The 16529-nt window shown below is 52.8% G+C and overlaps 1 protein-coding gene across 6 annotated transcripts in view; it reads right to left on the bottom strand.

The window, feature by feature from the left end:
* The window catches only part of GPSM1 (G protein signaling modulator 1), a 65546-nt gene that overhangs the window by 12398 nt on the left and 36619 nt on the right, over positions 1 to 16529 (bottom strand). For 3 of the 6 annotated variants that reach the window (XM_030961645.1, XM_030961647.1, XM_030961648.1), the window contains 2 exons: positions 11545 to 11615; positions 9169 to 9339 (listed from right to left, as the gene is read on the bottom strand). In XM_030961645.1, the coding sequence (XP_030817505.1) occupies positions 9169 to 9339; positions 11545 to 11615 (242 nt within the window). Of the gene's footprint in view, positions 1 to 9168; positions 9340 to 11544; positions 11616 to 14408; positions 14530 to 16529 lie in introns of those variants that run through there. The other 3 variants (XM_030961649.1, XM_030961651.1, XM_030961646.1) reach the window with 3 other exon arrangements.

Genomic DNA, 16529 nt, shown 5'->3' with positions numbered 1-16529 from the left:
TGTGCTGCTTCCTTGAATCAGACTTTTATTTAGACACCTACTTGGCTCTGAGCACAGCGAGGTTTTCAGAGGGAGCCGAGCAGATGCAGCACCTTCCTCAGGGGTGGTGGGGACGGGGGAAGTGGAGCTGTGCACACCCATAACACATCCAGCCTGCACATAAACAGCCCTGCTCAGCACACACCCAGATGTTAATTATTATTTACTCCCAGCCCAGAAACGCCTGAAGGCCGCGTTCCAGATCAAGGCTTTGTTGTGCAAGGCACCCCACAAAACACGAAATCCTGGCCCTGCTGGGGCTGCTGCCTGTGGGTTTGCCACTGCAGCCATGGTCTGTCTGACCTGCTCAGGAGAGCTGAAACAGGCAAGACAAAAATCACACGCGAAGGCAGGAGCAGCTTCTCCTATCAGGCAAAAGCATCTCCTGCTCTGGTACCTGCTGCTGCAAAGGGCAGGATGGAACTACACCCTCTTTGGGGTTTGCTCCAGGGAACACAGGGATTCAAGTGGCTTTAGACACAGGCAAAAAATCCTCCTGGGACTTTCCTGCAGGTCCCAGGGAGTGGCACCTCCTGCACCCAGGGACACGCAGAGCCTGGCTCTGCTGGCTCCCAGACAGGGCTGCACTGAGTGCCCTGCACTGCAGGGAGCTGGAACTTCCCCTGTGGCACAAACAGTACCATCCAGGCTGGAAAAGTTGGATCCATGGGATGGTTTGGGGCCCTGCTCTAACTGCACATCTCCCCAGAGGAGCATCTCCAGCCACCCCTGCACTCAGAGCCCTCAGTGGGCTCAGCTCTGCCAGGGCTTCTGGGGAAGGGGAAGGAGCCAGGGGCTCTGAAAAACCATTCCTTGGGCTTTTTTAGATTAATTGGTGTTAACTGCCTAGGGAGGCTTTAAAATAGCACAGCTAATGGAACATGTGGATGCTGAAGGTGAGGTGTGAGCAGAGGCCACATTAACCTGACACAGGCTGTGCCCAGCCTGCAGCCAGAGCCCAAACCAGGGACACCTTCTGTCCAGCTATCCAGGGACACCTTCTGTCCAGCTGTCCAGGAACACCTTCTGTCCATTGGGAATTGCTGCCTGCACCTCTAGTTCTGCCCCCCTCGGCTGCCTTCACACCCATCTGGGAACAGGGGAACCTCTCTGCTGTCACTGCAGGTTTTATCAGGAAACAGCCCCCAAACCCTCCTGGGATTTATGGATTCCCATCCTTCTCCTGCAGCCATGGAGGAGCCTCAGCCTCAGTCTCCTGCACCCTGCCCAAGTGCAGAGGCAAGGACAGCTCAGGGAGACCCCAAAGCCTCTGCTCGCCCCAAGGCCCCCCTAAATCCAGAGGAGAGGATTGCATTGATGGGACAGTGTCTATCCTAAAGCAGTGACTTCAGGAACAACCCGTCCCCTGAGGAGTCACTGCCTCCTTGAGCCCTCCTGCCTGCCCACAAACTGCAGGGATGGAGCTGCCTGTGCCAGGGAAGGCAGCAGGGTGGCCTCTGGGCAGGATGCTCCACTGGCTGCTCTCTGGGGGTGATCTGGCCTCCCCAAAACGGGGCAATAACAGAAAAAACCCAAACCTGCCCCAAGGCTGTGCTGTGTTTGTGTCCTCTGGGGGAGCCTCCAGTGCTCAGGAACTGAAAACAGCCACAATCAAAGACAAGGCTCAGACAGAACTGGTCTGGTTGTACAGCTCTGTCCTCCAGTGAAACCCAGAAATAAAACAGCAGCAGCTTTCCTGGGTTTCAATAGAATTTACAGAAAGAGAAACACAAGTTATTGGTATAGAAAGGATTCTTTAGGTAGCCCCAGCAAGCACAGCCAGACCATGAGCCCGTCCAGCACAGGGACCTGCTGGACCCATCCATGCCAGACTCCCCCAGCCACAGCTGGGAGCTCAGGGATGGCTGTGCAAGAAAATCAAACACAGCCCCGAGTCACCAGAGGCCCCCTTGTCATCTGGTGTCACCTCAGCTCCAGGGATTTAAGCCCAATTAGGCTGATTTACATCCAAAGAGAACCTGGGCTATGATATTTTTTAAGCTCTTCTGCCATGTGAAGTTCAATAAATGCCAGAGGCCAGAAGAGTGAAGGTACAAGGTGCCCCAGGCACAGCAGAGACCCAAGAAAGGAATGAAAGGTTCCAGATTTTGAGGGAAATCAAACATTTGGAGGCTTCTTGCTCTGGGTTTGGCTTCAATTCATCCTTTTCCCTGTGCTGTTCCCTTTAAAGTGACAGTTTCTAGGAAATGGTGAGTGTAACATCTCTCTTACTGTCTCATCCCACTTGATGGCTGACAGTTTGCCGGGAGGAGAGGTTGTGCAAGGAGGAAAGCAGACCTCAATTAGGGTTTCAAAGTGCCAATAACTGCAAACTCAGTTACAGTGAGTCAAGAATGGATTTGGGGAGCTTGGTTTGTCACCTCCAGCCTGGCTCATCGACCTTCAGACCTCCAACACGACTCTGCTGGGTGGCCCTGGACAACCAGCTCAGCTTTTACCTCTTTCCTAGAGCAGATTCCTCTGCTAAGAGGCTTTTCCTCACAGTTTTCCAGCCCCAGAGCTGGAATATGAAGTCCCTGATGCTGAACCAGAGAAACACCCAGAGCCTGGGTGTCCTTGGTGCCACCCCTGCAGATGCCAGGGCTTGGACAGCCTCCTGCAGGTGGCACAGCCCTGGCTCTGTGCCCTGAGCGTGGCTGAGGCACAGGCACAGCCTTGTGCAAATCCTGCCTCCCATCTCCCTCCCTGACCTCAGCCTGGGAGGAGGGAAAACACAGAAAGAGGGAGTGCAAGCAACAGAAATATCCCAAAGCCAGGGAGAGCAGGGACAGTGCTCCCTGCAGCCCAAACAGACACTGCCCTGCCAACACCAGCCCTGCCCCAGGGAGCACATGGAAATTTCCTGCTTTCTCACGAAAGGTCATTCCCAAATTCAATCCCTTGGATCTGCCACTCAGGAAGGGTCATTCCCAAATTCGATCCCTGGAATTCAAATCCTGGATCTGCCCCTCAGGAAGGGGGGCATTCCCAGGGCCATTCCTAAATTCAAATCCTAGATCTGCCCTTCAGGAAGGGCCATTCCCAAGTTCAATCCCTGGAATTCAAATCTTGGATCTGTCTCTCAGGAAGGGCCATTCCCAAATTCAATCCCTTGGATCTGCCCCTCAGGAAGGGCCATTCCCAAATTCAATCCCTTGGATCTGCCCCTCAGGAAGGGCCATTCCCAAATTCAATCCCTGGAATTCAAATCCTGGATCTGCCCCTCAGGAAGGGTCAATCCTAAATTCAATCCCTTGGATCTGCCCCTCAGGAAGGGCCATTCCCAAGTTCCATCCCCCAGGCACGACACTCGCCTGCAGCAGAGCCAGCTCTGCCCTGCCTCCCTCTCACTCACACAGGCTCATTGGATAATTACAGAGAAAACTAAGGCAAATCCCAATTTTAATGCCATTATAAAACAGAGAGGGGGAATTCATTACCTGGCAGCTGTTCATATTCAAGGAAGAAACTGATAATTTGCCTCTGAGGCAACGAATGCAGCAGAGGCAGCAGAAGCCAGAAAACGCTGCTGCCTCCCCCCACCTTCTCCTGCAGCCACTTTTTGCAGAGCTTTTCCATCCCCACGTTTATTTCCCTGCCTCCTGTGACCAAAGTCCCCCAGAAGAATTACTGTCAGGGCTCTGCAGAACTCCTGAGAGCTCTGGCTGTGCTGCACCTCCAGATCTGGGGGAGCAGTTCTTACACCTCTCCTGGCTTGTGCAAGGAGCCCACCCGAGCCACACAACAGGAGATGAGAGAACCCTACAGCTCAACAGAGAGACTCGGAGAGAAAGACAGGTCAGACAACCTAAGCTGACTCTGGGGAGACGCCCCTGGCTGCTTCTCCCAGGAGCCCAAAGCGCTGGCAGAGCCTCCCCATACCTGTCAGGCTGGAGCTCTCCAGGTTTTCCTGCACATCCAGGAACCAGCACAGCCTCCCTGCCCCGAGCACTTTGGAAGGTCCCAGCAGCTGAACAGGCAGATAAAGCACTCTGAGAACAAGGCTCTGTGTTTACCTGCTCACTTCCAAGAGGACTGACACCACCACAGCAGCCTCCAGGTGTCATAGGAACAGTCTTAAATTTAGCAGCAGCTGCCTTTGCTCTCTGCCTGGCTCTGGCTTCTCCCTTCCTCTCAGAGCACGTTCACAGCACAAAGTCTGACCAGCACTAATGGCATAATTACAGACCTGCAGCTGAGCAAAGGCAGCCTGTGGGTGAGGAGGGTGTGATCTGCACTGCCCCTGTGCTGTGCCATGCACACCAGGGAGATGGAGCAGGGACCAAGCTGGTGTTCAAGCAGGGAGGATGCAGTGAAGGCTGCCTGGTGCAAACCCCACATCCCAGCCCCAGAGGGAATTGGGGAAGTGCCAATCTCCCCTCAAACAGCACAAGGCAAGCAGGGAAAGGAGGGAAATGAGCAGCCCCCAAGGCTGACACATCCCTGCACTCACCCAGGCCATTCTGCAGCTCCCAGAGAAGTGCCAGGGGAGGGATGGGGACACCTGACAGCCCAGAGCTGCCTGGACAAGCCCTGATTCAGCAGGGACAGGCAGAACCCTCCAGATCTGCTCCCTGCCAGCACCCCCAGGGCTGACCCTCAGAGGGTCAACCACGAGCATCCTGCAACCAACAATCCCCCAATAAATCCTGGGACAGAAAACCACCAAAACAACTCTGGCAGCCTGCCTCTGGGGTGGGGATGCATGACCTACAAAAAATTCCTTTCTTTTATGGCTGCCTCTCACTGTCATCATAAAAAAGGCCTTATAAAAACATTTGTCCCAGGGAATGTTTGGAGATGCAGAGTGCTTGAAAATCGCTCAGTGTCTAAACACATCAGCAACCATCCCTGCAAGTCATCACTGCAGTCACACACAGCTCCTCTTGCCCCTGCCTATAAATGGGCCTGGCTGAGGACAGGCTGGGGACAGCTCTGCAGGGTGAGGAGTCACTCCCTGGAAGGGGAGAGTCCTGAGGATCAGGGATTTCCAGAGCACAGACCCTGACACGGGTGGGTTTGATCCTTACCTTGCTCCATGGGTTTTGTTCCAGCTGTTGGACCTTGACACAATAAATTGATTTAACCCTTGAGTTCTGGCTGATGCTCGGTCCCATTGACCTCAAACACAGGCCCAGAACTGGGGCAGGTCCCCAGGAAGTCTTTTCCAGAACACACAGCCCCTTTCCTCCATGGGCCCTCCCCATTCTGCACAGAGAAGGGTGAGGGACACAGTCTCTGATATTTCTGAAGTGTTAGAAAAATCCCATCCTTCCAGTAACCTCCTAATAACCCCCTAAAACACATCTGCTACCGAGTCAAAGCCAGCCTGGAGCATTCTGACCTTCAGCACAGTGGAGAGAGGGGTTAAATTTATGAGCAGGCCTTTGATGTCTGCAAGTTTCATGTCGTACAAAACCCCTGCTTTGATGTTCATTGTAAAAGAGAGGAAACTCAGAAAGGTGTGCACTGCACGAGTCCCAGGGAGGGATTTGGAGGGACTTGGCTCTGCCTGCCCACAGCTGCAGGGACAGAGCTTTAATGCAGCCACTTCTGCTCAGGGCTCTGCTGCACCAGAGCAAAAATGTGACCAAAAGCACCTCACCCTCATCAGCTTCTCCCACACCAAATCCTCCTCAGGGCACTCAGAGCATCCCCAGGGGAGCTGCACACCTGGGCTCCAGGTGAACAGGTCCTGGCCTTGCTCATCCCCACCAGGCCAGGGCTGGTCCTTCCCCGGCAAGTGCCACCAGCCATGGCTGGGAAATCTCCCACTCTGGCAGGGTCAGGAAGGCCCTGCCTGCCCCAGCAGGGTCAGGAGCAGCACATTCACCAGCAGCCTCCTGCAGAGGGTGGCAGGCAGGTGTGAGGCCCAGGGGTGTCACAGAGATCTTTTATGGAAAATCCTTTCCTTAGGATTTTTTGTCCTGAGAAGTTGAGAGGCCTCAGGAACAAAATGTAAACATTGATTGTCTGCTGCTGTGGAATGTGACAGGTGCGTCTGTGATTGGTCTCATGTGGTTGTTTGTAATTTAATGGCCAATCACAGTCAGCTGGTTCAGACAGAGAGCTGAGCCACAAACCTTTGTTATCATTCTTTGCTATTCTATTCTTAGCTGGCCTTCTGATGAGAACCTTTCTTCTATTCTTTTAGTGCAGTTTTAATGTAATATATATCATAAAATAATAAATCAATCCCTCTGAAACATGGAGTCAGAGCCTCGTCTCTTCCCTGACCCAAGACCCCAGTGACCACGGTCACACCTGCCCTGCCACGCTCTCCTACCTTCCTCAGCAGCTGGGCCATGGCTGCTCCCATCCATGCCAGCATCCCCACGGCTTCTCCTGCAGGCTGAGCCCTCCTCTCAGGCCCCACGGAGCTGCCAGGAGGGACAGGCTCCTCTCCATGCCCTGCTCCCTGCCTCCCCTCCGCCTCCTCCCAAGGGGAGTTTCCCAGCAGCTCGGTAATTAGCAGCAGCAGCATCACCAGCGCTAATGACAGCCACCAGGGCTCCTGCCATGCCAAGCTCCAACAACTTCCCAGCCATCAGCACGCCCCTGGAACCTCCCCGGGGGAGGCAGGAGAGCAGCATTACCCCAGCACAAAAGGGAGGGAGAGGGAGGTAAACAACAGCCAGGGGATGGATGGGGGTGAGTGCAGGAGCTCTGAGTCAGGCACCCTCCCCCAGCACCTCCCCAGGCTGGATCTGCACCTGGGATGGAGCTCAGGGCTGGATCTGCCCTGGGATGGAGCTCAGGGCTGGATCTGCACCTGGGATGGAGCTCAGGGCTGGATCTGCCCTGGGATGGAGCTCAGGGCTGGATCTGCCCTGGGATGGAACTCAGGGCTGACCCAGAGGTCACACTGCTGGACCTGGGTTAATTTTTTTCCCTGCTCACAGTCTGGGTTCTCCCCTGCCATGGACAGCAAGGATTGTGGCACCCCAAAAAGCCTCAGATCAACCTGCAGAGATCACCTCTAACTAAGGACTCACAGTTTACCAACGGATTAAAGAGAATTTTTGCTTTGTTCCTTGCAAAATGAGGAATTTGAGGGAGTTGTTGTCTAACCAGGAAAAGCTTCTCTCCCACTGGGGTGGGCTTTGCTCCCTTTGACTGCAAAGGCTCCCGTGGATGGAACTGCAGCTTTCCAACAGTGACAGCAGAACGCAGAGGGGCTGCTCTGCTCATGGCAAAACCCACAGGACAACGCTGACTTTGAACTCCCTGAGGTCTGGCCCGTGCTGCAGAGTCAGCCTGGCCAAGCTGGGAGCTCCAACACAGCAAAGCTGCCCTGAAGTGACCCCAGAGCCCTCTGGCCTCTCCCCAAACCCCCACGTGCTGCCAAGGGGTCACCAGCGGCTGGCAAAGCCCCACAGGGCCATTTGCAGCCACAGCCCATGGGCCCCCAGCTCCACTCCTCAGGAATGCCTTCCCCAGCTCCTGTTTGGTCTCTGGCTGAATGTCTGAGTTAAAAATACAGGGCTATTTCTGGCAGAAGTGGTTTTTTTTCTCTCTTTGTATTGCCTTGTGTGCCCCCATGCTGCTGGCTCCTCTCTGGCTCAGATGAGCTTTGTTTTCCTTCTCACTGATCATGTTTGCACCTGTGAGCTGCAGGAAATGTTTTTCCCAGCAGACCATTTCCATGAGCACTGTTGGGAACAAAGAATGAGCTCGGAGAAGTCTAAAAAAAATTTTAAAACCTCAGTTAGTGTAAAAATTTGGTCTCCAGCGGCCAGAGAACTGAAAATCAGGAATGCCTGTGGTAAAAAAAGGATGTGTCCACACATTCATGCACACAGGTACAGCAGGATGTGTTCTCCCCATGATGCACAGCTGGATTCCCTTCAAGCATCCCCACTCCACAGCCAGGCTTCATCCCAAGCTCTGCAGCTCTCTTTCTTAGCCAGCATGAAAATATTTAATTTCTCTTTTTTCTTAAATGCCAAGGAAAAAAAAAAAAACAAACTAGGCCTATCTTTTCTGGCTTGGATTTCTTCCATCTGGAATCTCTGCATGATCACAGAACTGTGATAGTGTGTTAGAGACCCAGTGTAAAGCAAAATCCTAAATACTCCCAGCACCCATGAGATCACTGATCATTCATGCTTTGTCTCTCCTGGCAACAAGCTGAGGGTTTGGGGCTTTCTCACCTGAGATCACTGAGTTCAAACACCTCCAAGCCCCAAGGAAGGTGCCATCACTGTGGGAGTGAGCTCTGCTTCCAGGGCTGGGAACAAACCCAGCACAGCTGCAGGGAAGCTCCCCAGCATTTGTGTTTGCCATGTGTCACCACAAACATCAACACCAGAGGAAGGGAAGGGCCCAAAGCCAGCAGAACTGACAGGTTAAAACAGCAAAAAGGCATCTGGGGAGCTGCCCAGGACATGGATCCTCATCATCCTCCAGGGAGCCGAGCACAGAATGATCAGAGCTCCCCACACAGGAGCAGGAACCTGGAAATCACCAACACCAGGGCCAGCTCCTGAGGAGATGAGCTCCATCTGAGCTGCTCCCAAGGAAAAGCTCCTGGATGATGATTTCTACCACCTCTGATGAATCCCAAGAGACCACTCTGCACATGGCCCATCAGTGTGACCAGAACACGAGGCAGAACTTCTACAGTCCCACATTTGGCAGAGGCAACCAGCAAACCAGCACTTGTGGTTGTGTGCCAAAAACCTGGGAAGGGCTCTGCTTCTTGAAGGCACCAATCCCACTCATGAGCCCCAGGAGCTGATCAATTCAAGCTCCACAAAGCACCCAAGCTGCTGTGCTTTTCTGCAATTCAAGGCATCACATCCTGACAATCCTAAACTCAGCTAAGCCCAGCTCCAGGCTCCTGTCCCTCAAGAGCAGGTTTAAACGTCACCACAGAGACACAGTTTGTGATGGAGACTGGCTCCACTGCTCTGCTAAAAGGACAGTGATGCTGAGGCTCAAAAAGACAAAAGGATTTGCCCACAGAGCCAACAAACAGAGCCCAGCTACAGATTCTCCTTTCCAGCCAAAAGTCCCCACTGCCACCCCACACCCGGCTGGAAATGAGCTAAAAACAAAGATGAGGAGCTCCCAGATCAGCACTGGAGATTACAATCATCCCACTGGAGATTAAAATCATCTTCCTACCGACTGTGGCACCTGCCCCCTGAGCTCCCCAGCATCCAGAGGGGATCCCTGGGGTCTCCTCTCCGAGCTGGCCTGGTGCTCCCGGTGCCTCCTCGTCCTGGCAGGTAACGACAGGAACTCCTTCCCTGAGATCTTCAGCTCTCCCACGTGGTGGCTGTCCCCATTCTGCTCCTTGGGAAAGCAAGAAACAGTCACTGCAGCAATGCCTGCCTCTGGGTTTGGTGGAGCTCTACCCACAGAGCAGGAGAGGCACAGGTAATGTGGGGCTGGTGCTCAGGGGTCCCACAGACACAGAAACACAGGATTGGGACACAGGATTGGAATACAGGATTGGAACACAGGATGGAAATACAGGATGGAAACACAGGATTGGAACAGAGGAGGGAAACACAGGATTGGGACACAGGATTGGAATACAGGATTGGAAACACAGGATTGAAATATAGGATTTTGAAATACTGGATTGAAACACAGGATGGAAACACAGGATTGAAGTATAGGATTGGAACACAGGACTGAAATACAGGACTGAAATACAGGATTGACACCCCAGGTGAGGGGAAACACACGTGACAGAGATCCCAAACAGGAACAGTGAGAAGGAAGGAGAGATTCATTGCCATGTTGATGGCACCAGCACAGCCAGGCCAGTGCCCACATCCTAAAAAGCAGCCACAGGAGTATAAATCAGAGCTGCAGAGTGCCTTGGCTGGAGCCCTCACAGTGCTCAGTGCATGACAGCAGGAGAGATGACTCAATTGCAGCACGTGGGCACCTTCAGGGTGAAACCCAGAGTGTGAGAAAGAGATTTTAGTCTGGTACACCAAGGAATAAACAAGAGGCTGGGGGACAAAACCAGAGGAGATGAAACTGGAACTGGAGGGAGCAGGGGGAGCAGGGAGCAGTGTTCCTGCAGTGCTGGAGCTCAGAACCAAGGTGGGCTCCTGTGCCCCAGCCCTGTGAGAGGCACTGGACAGGGGCTCCTGGCAGTGGGGTACCAGGGGGCTGTGCTGGCTTTGAAGGCTCTGACAGAGAAGAAAGAGAAGGCATTTCTGGCAGAGACAACCCCCAGAGGATGCTGGAGAGGTCAGGGTTCACCCCATGGGTTCACCCCTTGCCCCTCCTCACTCCCACCACAGCACAAAGCACAGGAGCTCTCCCAGGGCTGCACCCAGTGGGACAGAGCAGAGGAATTGCATGGCAGGTGACCTCACACCCTGCCAAGGACACTGCAGGGGAACAGGAGAGCTCACACTGACCCCACAGCTCCTGCTTGCTCCATCCTCCCACAGAACCCCTGAAATCCCTGACCCTGCCTGAGCTACTGAGTGATATTCAGCATTTACAGCCAAGAGCAGCATGAACAGGCAGCCACACACCAGCCCAGCCCCTGGGCAGCCCCCAGGGCTCTGCTGCTCCATGGGGACACCAGCCAATGTCCCCTGGCCTCGGGCACTGCTGTCCCTCCATCGACACCCCGGAGGTGGAGTCACGTTGGGGAGAGCAGCAAAAGCCAAAATGGCCAAGGGGCACTGAGAGAATCGATCAAAATGCATCAGGACATTTGGAATTTATTTTCCAAAGAGAGTCAGTTCAGGGAGGAGCTCTTGCCTGACCTTCCCAGTGTTTGCTGGGATTTTTAGGTGCCTAAATGGTTTGTCAAGCCTGAGGTTGTGTCCCATTGACCACCTGCACCCACCTGCAGCTTGGGTGAGCTTTTCCTCTCTGTGACAGCTCTGGAATGCTGTGCCTGGAAAGCACAGGGTGAATGGGGATGATTTGTGCCAGAAACATCCCAAGAAGGCAGCATGGCTGCAGGCCTGGCCATCCCTCTGGAAGGGGCAGGCTGAGCCCTGGGCAGCAGCAGCAGCATTTCCTGAGAGGCTGAAATGATCCCTGTGGCTGGAAGGGCTCAGAGCCTCCAGCTGCTGCAGGAGCAGCCCTGGGGACACGGAGGAAACTCTGATCTGCTCAGATCTGACATTCCCAGGAGCAAAGCAAGCCCTGGAACAAACCCTGTGCTCCTGCAGTGCTCCATCTCCTGTGTGTGCCCTCTGTGCCCCTCCACTGGGGTGACAGGCACTGGCAGCCACTCAGGGCTAAGCTGCTCACCATGATCCTTCCAATCCAGGGCTGCTTTTGCAAAAAAAGCCCAGAAGTGACTTTCCAGCTTTGAGTGTTAAGTGCCTTTTGAGTCAGAGCAGCTGTTCCTCTCCTCCAAGCTCTCTAGAAACCCTCTTTGGTTAATCCCATTGACTCCAGTGATATCTGCTAATTGCATATTTCCCTGCAAATGAAGCCAGGCAACAAAAAACCAACTGGAATCTGTGCACAGATTCCCACTGATGATCTCTGAGGCCAGACATCTTTGCTTACCTTTTCAGAAGGGAACTTGAGGAGGTCTAAGCTGTCCATGCTGTTCCTCTGGAGTCTCTTTGGCCTGGCTCCTGCAAAACAGCACTCTCACATCAGGGGGGTGTCACCAACACACAAATGTCACACACAGAGAACCCAAACCACGGCAGATCTCTGCTCTGGTTAGCTAAAAGTCAAAGGGGTGGGATGATGCAGCTGTGCTGGCCTTGAGGTTAGAATTTGGAGGTTTTTTTCCTTATTGTTTTGGGCGTTTTTAAAGCTCTGTCACAGGGCAGTGTGAGGCTTTGGCCATCGAGCTGCAGCCAGGCCACACCATGACCCCGATCTCAGACAAGGTCTCTGCAATTCAGGAGTTACAAACCTCACCCTAAACCACAGAAGCCATGGGACTGGCATTGGGAAAAATCATAACAAAGAGACAATTTAATACATCTGTGGATTTCCTGCTTTATCATCATGTTTATAGCTGAAAGAATGTTTCTGGGACTCAACTTTGAGCTTTTCTCTACAGTCACAGACGCTGCAAAACTAAGTGAAGGAGCAAATGTGTTCTAACAATCATAGGCCCAGCCTTAAGGGGAACAAAATCTTGCCTTGAACCTGAAAGAGGAATCAAAACTTGGCAGGATTTATGATATTTATTTGAGATTTCATAAGATTTTGATGTTTGATTCCAACAACAACAGAGCGGGTGAAACACAGTTCACTCCTGGTTTCCAAACCCTCTTTACCTCCAGTCTCCCTTCAAGCTCCTTCCAGCTGCTCCTGCCCTGCTGACAAACAGCCAGGAGGTACCAAATGGCCCTGGGATGCTTTCACCACACCTGGGAAAGCTCCTGCCCTGCAGGCTCAGCTGAGCTGATCCCCACGTGACACCCCACTCCAGCAGCACCACACAGGGCAGAGCCCAAAACTCTGCACTCAGGGTCCTGTGACACCTTCCAGGCTGGAGGGCAAATCCTGAGGAGGGATGATCCCTGTGCTGAGCCCTGGGAACAGAAACCACAGAGCTCTGGGTGGTTCCTGCAGCAGCAAACTCCCCAAACCCCACCATTCCTCAGCTGCCCAGAGCTCAGGGCCACAGAGCTGCTCACTGGGCAAACCTAACAGAGAAAAGGCACAAAATTCACACATCGAGGCTGGCTGAAAGCACAGCATGGGGATTCAATGGAAAAAGGCTCCAGGGAATCCTGCAGCAGCACACCCAGCTCAGCCAGGGCTCCAGCTGCCACCACAGCTGGATCCAAACTGCACCAACTCCAAGGACAGCACTGCTTTGAGAAGCTCAGCTCCACAAGATACAAGCTCAGACCAGCTGGGTCTTTTATCTGCAAATCACCCTTGGTTAGAGAAAAGCTGATGCCTGTTGCACATCTGGGGGAAAGCTGAAATCAAAGATGTGCCCAACACCACAGCAATTACTCAAGAGTTGAAAGGCTACAAATAAGATCCCCTTGTATTCCAAGGCTGCAGCTTTCCTACCCTGAGTTTGCTCCTTCTGGGGGAGGTAAATAACAAATTTATTTATTATTTAAATAATAAATAAAGAGTCACAAACTCACATCACAAAAGTGACCTGAAGTTGATGTCTGTGCCCCACCACCATGAAGGGATTTGCTGCTTGCAACCATCAAGACTCCAATCAGCAAAACACTTCTGCACATTTCTGCCTCTCTCCTCCAAAAAGCACACCAGCTCCAGCTTTGTTTTAAGGTGATTCATTACCAGGCTTTGAGTTCAGGGGACTGACATCAGGGCTGGAGGTGGAGAACAGGCACTGAACACACGTCACGAGCAGCAGGCAGCGTTCCCACCAAACTCATCCCTCCACACAATGCCAGGGCCCACCTGTCAGCACCTCAGAACATTTGTGTTGGGAAAAGCCTCAAAGACCTCAAATCCAACCAACTCCCACCGTGACACCCAGATCAGAGCACTGAGTGCCACGTCCATCACTCCCTGAACGCCTCCAGGGGTGGTGACTGCCTGGGCAGCCCAACATCTCCATCCCTGGAGAAAACTCCATTTGCTCCACCACATACCCTCAGCAGGGAGGAGATGGCTGAAGGACCTTTGGCTGCTGCCACGTGGCTCAGGCAGGAGGGGACAGCAGGGCTGGGCTGCTCCCACTTACACCCTCTGGACACTGCCACAGCTGCTCGTGGCTCCCCAAAGAACAACCTACAGCAGCAAGGTGGATCTGGAGGAAAAGCCACCTCCAAACACCTGATTTGGGTTCCAAACACCACATTTGGGCTCCAGAGGCCAGCCCAGCCCTGGAAGTGAGCGTGCTCCCTTTAACAGCCACTTCCAGGAAAGCAGGAAAGCAGCAAAGTGTGCCCAGTTAGATAAACACACATCATTTCCAGCTGTCTAAAGAGTCATTAATTACACACCTCCATCCCCAGGTGCTTTTGTGTGTTCCCAGAGCACTGAACTGCTGGCCAGCAGCCATCAATCTCCGAGCAGAGAAAACCTGCCTGCTGTTAATTTAACAGACACAGACAGCTGAGCCTACCCCAGCACAACAACTCATCTTTTTCTCTTGCTCTGATGCTGGTGGCCGTCTGTGACTGTGTGGGGTTTGCACACACTTGAGGTGAGAGAGGAAGAAGTTCAGAACTATAGAAAAACTTCATCAATTCAGCTGTTTCTCCCAGAAATCCCAGCCAGTGCTGGGGGCACTGTCCCTGCTCACCACCACTAAAACAAGCAGCATTAAGAGGGTCCCTATCACCCAGAGCTACAAGAAACTGCATCCACACCACCAGCAGCTCCCACCAGACATGTGGGAGCTTCTCCCCTTCTCATCCCACACATCCTCTCAATGCACCTTCCAGGAGAGCAGAGCTTTCCATACTCACAAGCATCCCACGGCATGAGGAGTCCGTCTAACTTTCTGTCTCCATTCCCTCAGATGGCTCCAGATGTAACTTTCAGCCTCTCCCAACTTATTTTGCCCAGAAATACCTGCAGCACCACTTAATGCCCAGCCAAAGCTGAGCTCTGCCTCCTCCTCCCCAGGGCTGCTCCACAGCAGCAGCAGGGATGTGAAGGATTGAGCAGCTCAAAACCCAGGTCTGCTCCTCTGGAAGGTTTTTTTTCCTCTCTCTCTCTCTCTCTCTCTCTCTCTCTCCAGCATTTATTGGCATGTTTACCAAGCCTGCTGCAGAGAAATGGAAAACCTCAGGGACCTTTCTAAATGCTCTCTCTGTCTTGGAGGTTTACTGAGGTCTCAGAGAGAGCAAGTTGAAACCTTCTTGTGAACATCAGCTGAGCAACGCTCCTGACTGGCTGCATTCATGCCCTGTTTTCCTGGAGCTCCTGGGATGTTGCTCTTTTCAGGGGTGTTGTTCCTTTTTTAAATATTTTTTTTCAAAATCTCTTCCTCCTCCCCATCTATGATCTCAACAGCACCATGAACCAAAGGGATTTTTAAAATTTTTTTTCAACTTTTTGCTTTTGCAATTTGGCCGCTGAGGCGAGTTTAACGGTTCTCACATTCTTGTCTTTAATCTGCAGCCACAGAGAACACAGGGAAGGTTTATCAAGGATGGTGATGGGATGACCTCATGGAAAGGAGCACTAGGGCAAGCTGGGCAGACAGAGCTTTGTTCCTGCATGGACAGTCTCCCATCTCCAAGAGATTGCAGCTGACAAGATCAGGCTGAACATGTGTAGAGATTGCAGTTGATGAGATCGAACTGAACATGTGTAGAGATTGCAGTTGATGAGATCGAACTGAACATGTGTAGAGATTGCAGTTGATGAGATGGAACTGAACATGTGTAGAGATTGCAGCTGATGAGATCAAGCTGAACATGTGTAGAGACTGCAGCTGACAAGAGGAGCTGAACATGTGTGGCAGCGACTCAGGGAGCCCTGCAGGAGCTCTCATCAGGCTGACATGAGCTTTGATGAGCCCCAGCTCTGCCCCCTCTCCCGCAGCTCCAGCAGCAGCAGAGCAGGGCCCCCCACCCAGACACAGCCCTAGTTCTGTATTTTGCAGCTGGAACAGGCTGGATCCCTCGGGGGGGCTGTGCCAGAGCAGGCAGAATTCAACCTGACAGGGGACTCATGGAAAACCAGCAGGGAAAGGTCATGGAGCCAGCATCAGCCCCCCTGCAGCACTCCTGGCTCTGCAGCCCCACAGAACATGGGCTGGGCACCCCAAACACAACAAACCCCACATCAGGACTTGCTGTATTCTCATGAAAAGGTCATTTCCCCCTGTACCTGCACTGATCAACAGAGTGACTTGGCTTTTGGGTGGACAGCACCTCCCCGCCTCTGCACAGACCCAAACCTTGATCCTGGCTGACAACTCTAAATATTGCTCAGGATAATTACATCAGAGCAGGCATGCCCGTTGTTTGGGGTGGAATGCTGGTCTGGAAACCCTTCCCAGCCCCCAGGTGACAGTGGAGATAGGGTCCAGTGCTCCCAGAGCATCTCCAGTCATCTTCTGCTGACATCCCATCAGGGGAGCTCGGGCAGCCTCGTGCTCCTTTATTACAGCAAAGCTCTGACAGAGGCAAGGGGGAGGGGGAGAACAAGCACAGCAGCAGGAAAAGAAAGAAGGGAAAAAAAAAAAAGCATCCTCCAGTAGGACAAGCATCTCATTTAAGGCTTTAATTAGTCTTCAAACACATAATGGGTTCTGGCACTATAAATCCACTTGACCTCTATTATTGTCAGCACTCGCCTGATAAATGGTGGCATTTGTTTTCCCAGTTGCTACTGGGGTAGAACAATACTTTTCTCCAAATAGAGAAAGCAAATAATATCAGTTATTTACAATGACTGGGCCATAAAATGCTGGTGCCAAGCTGTTGTGTGCCCATCCATGGAAGGACCATCTGCTCACCCTGCTCCTGCAGGTAGGGAAGGACCAGGGAATCCCAGCAGCTCTGGCTCCTCCTGTGGCTGAGGACACAGAACCACAAGGACAGGATTGATCCCTGCTCTGCTGGGGGCACTGATGA

The sequence above is a fragment of the Camarhynchus parvulus genome, chromosome 17, assembly GCF_901933205.1.
Source record: "Camarhynchus parvulus chromosome 17, STF_HiC, whole genome shotgun sequence".
NCBI classification, from domain to species: Eukaryota; Metazoa; Chordata; class Aves; order Passeriformes; family Thraupidae; genus Camarhynchus; species Camarhynchus parvulus.
Note: the sequence above shows the minus strand (reverse complement) of the source record. Positions and strands in the feature narration are given on the sequence as shown.